The sequence below is a fragment of the Neophocaena asiaeorientalis genome, unplaced genomic scaffold, assembly GCF_003031525.2.
Source record: "Neophocaena asiaeorientalis asiaeorientalis breed wild unplaced genomic scaffold, Neophocaena_asiaeorientalis_V1.1 scaffold83, whole genome shotgun sequence".
NCBI classification, from domain to species: Eukaryota; Metazoa; Chordata; class Mammalia; order Artiodactyla; family Phocoenidae; genus Neophocaena; species Neophocaena asiaeorientalis.
In genome coordinates, this window is record NW_020172867.1 from 1,896,212 (window position 1) to 1,905,773 (window position 9,562).

Here is a 9,562-nt window from a genome sequence, read left to right on the forward strand (position 1 = left end):
CACCTCCCCCAAGAGGCATGGGGCACAACAGAGCAGCCACAAATAAAGGAGCCTTGCCCGGGCTCCCAGCTCCTCTCTCAGGCAGCCCTGCGCACAGAAAACATGACCCGATCCCACATCAGCCCAGCGTTTCTGCTTACCATGCTCTGATCCTCCATTTCCAAAAGAACCAAGACAAGGGGTTGTGTTCTACAGAGTAGGGTTTTTTTCAGTCCTGATTTAATTGTAAATGTATGTTCATCTTTCTTTCCTCATTTAGGAGGCATTCTGTGATGAGCCTCTGGATCATCTTTTTAAGATCTCTAGATCCGTTCAGCTCTAGATAAAGATGAAGTTGCAGCTGGATGGAACGAATGGGCTGCCCTTAAAGCAGGACTCAAAGGATGGCTGTGCTGGCCATTGGCATAAAAGCACTGGCAATGCTGGGTGGCATGCAGATTCCCAGGTCCCTTCCTAGCTTTAAAGAATCTAAAGTTTGGGGGGTAGGACCTTGGAATCCATATTATTAATAAGCTCTCCAAGTGATTCTTGTGCATGTTCAAATTTAAAAACCGCTATCCCTAGAGGTTTTTTGGTTTTAAACAAATCCTTGATATCAGCATTAGGTGTCATGGGCTTTCCAATTAAGGAACAAAATACATTTTCCCCCATGTGCCAGGCCCATTTAGTTATCTGTGTACAGGACAGAGCAAGTTAACTCCATCTGTAAGAGGAAGAATGCCTGTCCTCATGCTTATGCATGAGTCTTTGCCTTTAGGACCTTAGGAGCTCAGTGAGAATAGAGAAATTAGTCCCTAGCTTCCTTCCTTCCTCTGCCTTCCAGAGTCGGGAATGCCCTTATCTACAGCTTTAGGCCTGTCCACTTCCAGAGCCAACCTTCAATGAGTCTTTTCAGCAATCAGACCAAACACCAACTGGTCGTGATCCAATTACATTCCCCCTCCTGGCTCACCTCATTTCCATTCAAACCAAATGGAGTCCCTGAGAATTCACACTTTCTAGTTGTCGTCCTTTTACCCAAAAGGATTGGCTTCTGCCAGGGTTCCTCTTCCTGAACTTTGGCCTGGACACTTCCCTTGTACCCAGCCTCACCTCCGTTCTCTTCACTGCCAGAGCTGCCCTTAAGTTGAGCCCATCTAAAACTCTCTCCAGTTCTTGCTGGTCCTCTAGCCTTAAGTGCTGAATCCTGCCCAATTCTGAAGAGCCCTGATCTTAGGGAAATTCTTAGGGACAAACTCCCAGAAAGCCTTCCACCACCCATGTGGTTCCTGAGTTGATTGCCATCTCCATACCTAGCTGATGATGACGACATTCCACAACCACCTTGCCTCTGTTGCATCCCCTTTGGCCCTGGAAGAGGCCTGCATCTTCACCTGCTCCCTGCGAAGACCTCATTGCCCCCGAACCTCCCCCTCCCTTCAATCTCACCTCTGCCTTGAGAAGTCAGCTTATCCCTCCTCTGTCTTTTCTTATCCCCAGTTGCTAAAGTCCCATTGTAAATTACGATGAAGATTACTAGAATCCAGGCAGTTTCTAGAAATAACATCTGAGATGCTGGAAAGGGAAGGAAGATAGCATTCTGCTGTTCTCCCGCCCCTCCTGGGGCCCACAGGCACCTCCTTCAGCTGTGAGCTCTCTTCTCCACAGTGTTTGCATCTATGGACAAGTACTCGGTCTCAGCTAAATTGTTGTGTTGTTGTTTTTTTGTTTTTCCCCCAGGCCTTGCACAAAGGCCCAGGGGGCAGAAGTCAGACAGACAGGGACAGAGGGACCTGTCAGGGAAGATTCTCCTACCTATGATATAGTCTAAATTCAGGAAAACCCACTGCCTAAAAATTTGCATGAAGTAATTTACATGAGGTTGGTATTCTCACGCTGGTTTAGATTAAGTTGTTAGGCTGTAGGCTAGATGTTTAGATTCAGAAGACCCGGCTAACCCTTTATCTTTCAGCAGGTTGTGGGACACCTCATCCCCATCACTTAAAAGTAATTAGCTGACTCTCCCACCTTAGCTAGTGATTTGATGATCTGTATGCTGAACCAGACTTCTACAGGGGAATAAAAGAAAAAAGACCAGAGTGCCAGAAGGAAGCCTAATTTTTAAGGTAAATTTGGATTCCCCTAAAGGACAAGTGAAAAAAATCTCTGAAGATGCACTAAACCCAGGGAATCATAGTTTTTTTCCTGCCTGCAGCATCTTTGGTTCCCCTCTTTGCATGGCCCCATTCTGTACTTTACATTATGTGTGGAAAATAATGCACATAATACTTAACACTTCCTTTTTTTTTGTGGTACGCGGGCCTCTCACTGTCGCGGCCTCTCCCGTTGCAGAGCACAGGCTCCGGACGCGCAGGCTCAGCGGCCATGGCTCACGGGCCCAGCCGCTCCACGGCACGTGGGATCTTCCCGGACCGGGGCACGAACCCGTGTCCGCTGCATCGACAGGCGGACTCTCAACCACTGCGCCACCAGGGAAGCCCTATCAAGGTCTTTCTGATGGGCTTGTTTATAATGAGAAGTTATTAGTGGAGCACATCTAAGTGTTTATCACCAACAGACAATGGAAAGGAGCATATGGCAGGAAGAGAAATAGATATCTGTCCAAGAAACGTGGCTTGTTAACACTCCCACACTCGTCCTAAACTCCATGGACATGTAGTCTCTGCACCGCGCGCACCCGCTCATCGTGTCAGAGAAGAAAAAAGTCAAACAATGATTTCTTCAGTGTGGGACTGTCAAATGATGCTAATTTGGACATTTTCATCAAAGATGGTGGGATTTCCACTGAGAAATCCTTTGCATTGCTGATTCTCTGTGGCTGGTATCTGGGCAGTACTGTGTAAGGGGTTTAGAAAGATACAGGCTTTAGCATTTTTGCACGGCTCTTTATGATAAAACAAGAACAATGAAAGGAAATGTGAGGATTGAGCTCTCCTATAAAATTGAGCTCGGGGGCAAAGAATCTTTTCGTTCAGAAATCTCTTTTGAAGAATGCCTGTAGATTAAAGACCAGGCTAAGACAAACCTTTAGAACACAGAGGCAATTTTCACCTGACATTGGCCAAAACCAAAGCATTGTTCCAACTCGGTTGTGACCCATAAACCCCTATTGATTAATTCTTAAAGTAAGCTCTGCATTTAGTAACTTGCAGCTGTCCTCTGAAACTTCTGCCCCTGCCATGGTTAAGGGGAGTGGGAGTTATGGTAGCCCTACAGCACAGTGAAAGCCCCTCTATTGAGCATTAGGTCATGGAACTCTCTAGAACTTAGCGAGAACCCTAGGTATCTTAGAATACCTGATTCTTATCCTCCGTTTTATATCTTAGGAGGTGTTGCCCTGGTCAAGCTCGATGACTTGCCAAAATCACCAGAAACAGAAATCAAATCAGTTGTTCTGTTTCCCAGTTCAACGTTATTTCTACCCCACAGTGTTCCTTTCACTTTAAAGTTACTAGGTTATTTTTATAGTTTCACAGTTCTTGACATACTATTAGTATTTAGGCCTGTATGTTTGTATTCAAAATCATTTCTCACTCACCTGCTTAACTCTACAAGGAAGCCATCCCATTCTTTGGGATGTTACCACGGGGCCGGTGAGCACGCAGCAGGTTTGGCATTTACGTCAGAGTGGAATTGTGGGTGGAGAAAAAGGGGGCTTAGAGTTTTCAGAAATGTTCACTTTTTAATAAAATTAATCATTATAGATGAAAAGAAACTCAATTTAGAGAAGCACCTAAGTTGCTTTAGGCTTCAGATACTCAAAGCGCTGGGGTCGGGGGCGGGGGGGGGATGCCTTTGGTGTTCAGTCTCTCATCTGTCTTTTCTCTGTTGGTAATTGCATTGAATTGCTTGGTTTTAACTGTCACCTCCAGCCAAAACACCAAAACGAAGCACAAACCAATCAACCAACCAAGTCTTCCAAAACCGTATCTTCACCTATCTTCTCTTAAGTATCCAACCCCTTTTTCCAACTATCCCCAGGACACCCTGCCCAGGATTTCCCCAGGCTGCTCAAATACAAAACGTCCACAGGGAAATCTTTTTTGTCCCTTTGTGAGTGATTCCTGTATTCCCACGTACCATTTAGTCTATCATCGTCATCTTCCTATGACACAGGCTTAAAATCATGGTGCTTCTCTCCAGGTCCCACTACCAATTTCTACTGCTTGTACCTGCCATTTGCCCCATCTCTAACTTTTCTGCTGACACCAGCTGAAATGCCCCTGGAGCCCTGGGTGTCTCCAGTAGGTTCTCTTTTAGATTTATCTTTTCTTTTCTATTCCAGCCCTTTTCTGTATCTGGAACCCCTTTCACCATTCTATGATTATATCTCATGGCAATTTATTTTAATGCCAGTTTCATGTAGCCTTCCAGATCCATTTGGTCAGAAGTATTTTCTACCTACCCTGACCTCCCAAAGATCTCATTCTATCCCTTTCTTATGGTGCACACTTGTTACTTAATGAAAACAGTATTTGTTGAGCATATACTGTGTATCAGGCATATACCTTTCTATATGTTTTCACTTAATCCTCTCAGCAGCCCTATATTCTGGAAGTCCATATTTAACTGGTGTTGGGTGCAGCTTGGACATGGGGACTTTTAAAGACACCCTGGGTGATTCCAGCCTGTAGCAAGGTTGGGAACCGCTAGTAGAACTCCAAATCCGTTAGCCAGACATTCTCCTAGTAGATATCACCTTTGAAGCTCTAAAAAACAAACAAACCTTGGGCCCCAGCCCAGTGCTACCAAATTAGAATCTCTGGACTATACAGCCTGGGAATCCATGTTTACGCAAACAAAACTTCATAGGAGATTCTGTCACATAACCAGGATGGAGAACCACTTTCTTAATCAGACACTGTGTTCCCTCCCAATATTATGATATTACAAGTAATTGTTTATGTTTCCTCCCACTATGTAGCCTGTAAACCCTTTGAGGACAGGTTTACATTTGATCCACCTTTGTTTTCTCCCTGGCACCTATCAAGGTCCCTTGCACATAATATGTTTCAGAAACTAAAATACCAATAAAATGCCCTTTAATGACCCTATTAAGAAAACAAAAGACACTTTTACAGAGTACTTATTCTCTCTGTACTAGGTTTTTAATCTTTAATATGCTGACCTGGAAAGTAAGCAAGTCATTTCAATTTTCTGAGCATCATAGCTGCATGGCTACACGGTACCAGAGCTAGTGCCGGTGCCCAGCTCTTCTGATAATACTCTTTCCTCAACACCTCAGGCCTTCAAAGCAAATACAAAGTGAAAAAAATCAACTATCTGTGTGATTGGATACCTGCTCTTGGCCATGTTTCTAAAATCTGAACATAACTTCTCACAATGGAAAAAAAAACTGTCGGCATTGTGAAATAGATTTGGGAAAATACCTTAATTTAAACCCCAAAGTTAATTACAGGACCTAACAGATATCCCTTTTCTTCTCTTCAGCACCATCCTCCCTCACACCCAGATGTATATACATACAGACAAACACACCCTCTGATTGTTCTTTGACATTTCTTGACAAATGTTAAGTTATTGCATTGGTAATTTTCTTTGGTTTTTTCCTCCTTAGTTTGTACAATTTCTCAAAGACTTTTCAAATAACCTGGGCTTCTGGCTATAAATGAAATAATTTCAAAGGTTCATATACAGTTTATTTAACACAGTAAATTGGCATCGGTATAAACTTCTAATGTTTTGTTCAATATGAATACGCACATAAAATGTATACAAGCATAACAAAGTTGAAATGATGCTCAAACATGACCTAGAAACCAAGATTCTAGGCTGTTTTTTGCCATTTCCAAGCCCGATGACTCTGGTTAGGGAATGAATGTTCCAAAGCCTCTCTCTTCACCCCAAAAAATGAAAAGGAGAATGGCCTAAAATAGACCCTCCCAATTTTTCTCCCAAATATGAAATGTCATGATCCTTTAAAGTAATAATAATTTATTTGGCCTTTGGTCAAGATTAAACGAATAATCGGTCCTTACCCATATTATTCAGTTGACAGTTTTACAGGCGATCAGAATTATAATGAAATTTGTAGACTTCTTTACAATTTGGAAAGTGTTCACCACCATTACCTCCTTTGATTTTCATAATGTAATTGCAGAATAGTCATTATCCCCATTGCACAGAAAAGAAAATTGAGATGCAGAGAGGCTGAGTCCAGGAGAACAAAACCAGGAAATGGCAAATCTACTCAACCCAACTTTTGACCCCCTTCAACACCTCGATGGCCACAGGCAAAGCTGGAGGAGATCAGAGGCAGGGTAGATCTGAATGCACACAGCTCCCCCAGCAGCCTGTCTGCCTTCCCAGAAATGTTTGCTAGCCCAGATGCCTTCAGATTGCTTTGGAAGAGAATACCAAGTGGGGATTTACTTAACGTATCATTTCTGGGTGTGAGTTTTCCTGAGCATTTATAGCTCTGTGTTTTTCCAAGAAGCTGAGTGTTCCTGAGAAAAGAAGAAAGATAATGATAAATGAGCATCTATGTGAGCCTACCTGGGAGGAGGACCAGGGACTGTTAACATCCCTCCTGTGAAGCTAATCCCATTTCGTTTAGCTATTTCTTTATTAGTTAATGAGGTCGTGCAAAAACGTGTGTCTGTGATGATGTTTTAGTATCCCTGCCTCTAGGAACATTTTCAAATATTCATAAAGTAGCTCGTCTGACCAAAGCTTAAAGCAAAGGTACGTTAAGTATGATTTTAGTCTACTTCAATGCGGGTGGTCAAAAAACTGCTCCTGAAATAACCTAAATAATCCTCCTCGTTGGTGTTTCCAGATCCACAGCTCTGGGCTCAAATGTGAAAGGGGACAGGGAAGAGATATCATTTAGAACAGCCAGGACTCCAAAGGGCGGCTCCGTAAGCTTTGATCCTGCTGCCTGACTGACAGCAGTGTGGCTCGCTTTTGGGAAACTGAGTAACTTAAAGGAAACAAAAACACAGTGAAAAAGGAATTACCAGTCAAGCCCCTAGGAAGGAGAGCAGATGCTAGCTATTCTTGCTCCTGGGAGGCCAGAGACCCACTTCCCACTTTGGTTCCTTCTGGCAAGGAGGGAAAAGAAGAATTTCAAAAAATGATTTGGCGCCCAGGGGTGCATTTGGAGAGGCCAACCAAACACAGAAAGTCAGCCATCTACGAAACTGAGCTCCAAGGTACCAGGGAATGGCAGCGAGTACCTCTACAACTGGGTTTGGGAAGGTCTGCCACACTGTCACAGGGCTCCAGGAACACAGCTAGAGTACACACACACACGCACACACACACACACGCACACACACACACACGCACAGTCTCCAACCCCCCACACATATACACACCTGCCTTCTATCATCCGGAAGCATTGCCACCCAAATCCTTATTTTTTCCATCCTTTTATGCTTTCATTTTCCCAAAACATCGTTTAAGGAAACTGACACTATGACTCTTCTCCTATGTTGTTTACAAACAAAGGAACTTTTTCCAAAGATGGCTTTATAAAAATAATATTATTTAACATATATGAGGATGATGAACCAATTTCCTTTGGTTCAGGGTGGCCTGGACTACCCATGGTATACTTTGGCTAAGAAACCAAAAATCACAGCCCAACGTTGTCCCTCCCGTTTCTGAGCAAGTACGTCTCAGCCGCCACCAAAATGGTGCAAGGCTTCCTGACCCTACTGTGGTGTAGGAGCTTAGGGAACAAATCATACTCCAAGGTCCTCTAACCTTCAGTCCCAGACGGCGCTGTGAGAAAGCATGGTGTTACGTGTACGGGTAACTTAGCACTGCCTAACGTGGGATCTCTATGCTCCGAAGGACACGTTCATTTCACTGTCACTGAGTTTTTTAATCATTGGAGTCTGGCATTTTTTGCAAATGAAGGAAAGCTCTGAGCCACACTTCTGAAAGGAGATGTCCATGGAATCCCACTCAGTACAGATTTGGAGAGAGACAGACATCATCCATTAATAAGGGCTGATAATGCAAACGTTTCTTTTTGCAGCTCAGGGCTCAACTTTCTTTTCCTTTTATCTGGTTATGAACTTCCTCTAAATGTGAAAAGAAAAAAAGTCCTGAAAAATAGCAATAGCATAGTAATAATGCTGCCTTGAGAAATGCTCAGAGTATAATATTATTTCTCTTTTGTCTCTTGCCTCGAGGACATTGAGGGCACTTTGACAGCCCTTATGATTACACAAGATACAAGCTAACATTGGTTATTCCAGATGCAATTTTGCATTTCTCGAAAGAAGTACTGTTACAGCCCAGATGTAAATTTGACTATGTCCTGTATTAACGTTCTATTACAGGTGATTCACATAACGGGCCGGCTACGACTAAGGGTGTCGCTGTCCCACGGGAGGACCGTCCCCAGCCAAATCATGGGTCTCGTGGTTGTGGCTCATGCCTTGCCTCCGCCTACGATCAATGAAGTCAGAATTGACTGCCATATGTTCGTCACTCGAGTAAATATGGACCTCAATATCATTTACTGTGAAAATAGGTACTTCGTTTTTGTTTTCATTTGTCCTGTTGTATGTTGTGCATTGGTAAGGGCCGGTGTTTTCAGCACTCTGAAGGATTTTACTCTCCCAATAAGGCTCATTATAAATCCTGATCTTACTTTTAATGGCTGCTTGGACTGACACCAACCATGCTTTTTACTTGAAATTTACATCGCTGCCGTGATTTACATTAGGGACAACAATGGAATGGAATTAGGATTCCCAGGCATCCATATGCTATAACTAAGACCCATTTTGGCCAAGAACCCAGGGAGAGAGGTGGGCTGAGACATTCTTGGCAAAACGATGCAGTAAGAGGTATCTACTGATGTCTCAGGCAGACCCACTTCCTCAAGGACCGAGCCTCATGACGGTCAGTGTTCACAGAGGCATTGAGCACCTTGTCCTAGTCAGCTGAGGCTGCTGGGACAAATTACCATAGACTAGTAGCTCAAACAACAGACATTTATTTCTCACAGTTCTGGAGGCTGGCAAGTCCAAGATCAAGGTACAGGCTGCTGAGGTTCCTGAGGGGGCACGCTCTTCCTGGCTTGCAGAGGGCTGCCTTCTTGCTGTGTCCTCAGATAGGGGAGAGCAAGCTCTGATCTTCCTCTTCCTATAAGGACACTAATCCTATCATGGGGGGCTCCATCCTTCTGACCTCATCTAAACCTAATTACCTCCCAAAGGCCCCACCTCCAAATACCATCACATGGAGGGTAAGAATTTCACTATACGAATTTAGGGGGTACACAAACATTCAGTCCACAAAACCTGTAGAGGACAAATGAGAATTTGAGGCCCCCAGAGGAAAAAAAAGAAATTTGTAAAACTATTCAATGACGCTTTGTAATGCTGAGGATTTCACTGTGATAAATTAAAGAAAGATGAGTCATCATACGTATGACTTGGCAGACTGAGCTCTTCTAAAAGGACTTTTTAGCCTCTGGTTAAAAAGTTCACTTTCCATTAAGCACAAAGCAAAGGACAAGGAAATGGGACAGTGCCCCTTCAGACCTTTCACCCAGAAGTCACCAGCCCATCATCAGACT

General features: G+C 43.7%; 1 protein-coding gene across 1 annotated transcript in view; it reads left to right on the forward strand.

The window, feature by feature from the left end:
* Nucleotides 1-9,562, forward strand: part of NPAS3 (neuronal PAS domain protein 3) — a 757,526-nt gene that overhangs the window by 722,542 nt on the left and 25,422 nt on the right. Inside the window, exon 8 of the mRNA XM_024741993.1 lies at nucleotides 8,316-8,509. Coding sequence (XP_024597761.1) covers nucleotides 8,316-8,509 — 194 coding nt within the window. The remainder of the gene's footprint in view (nucleotides 1-8,315; nucleotides 8,510-9,562) is intronic.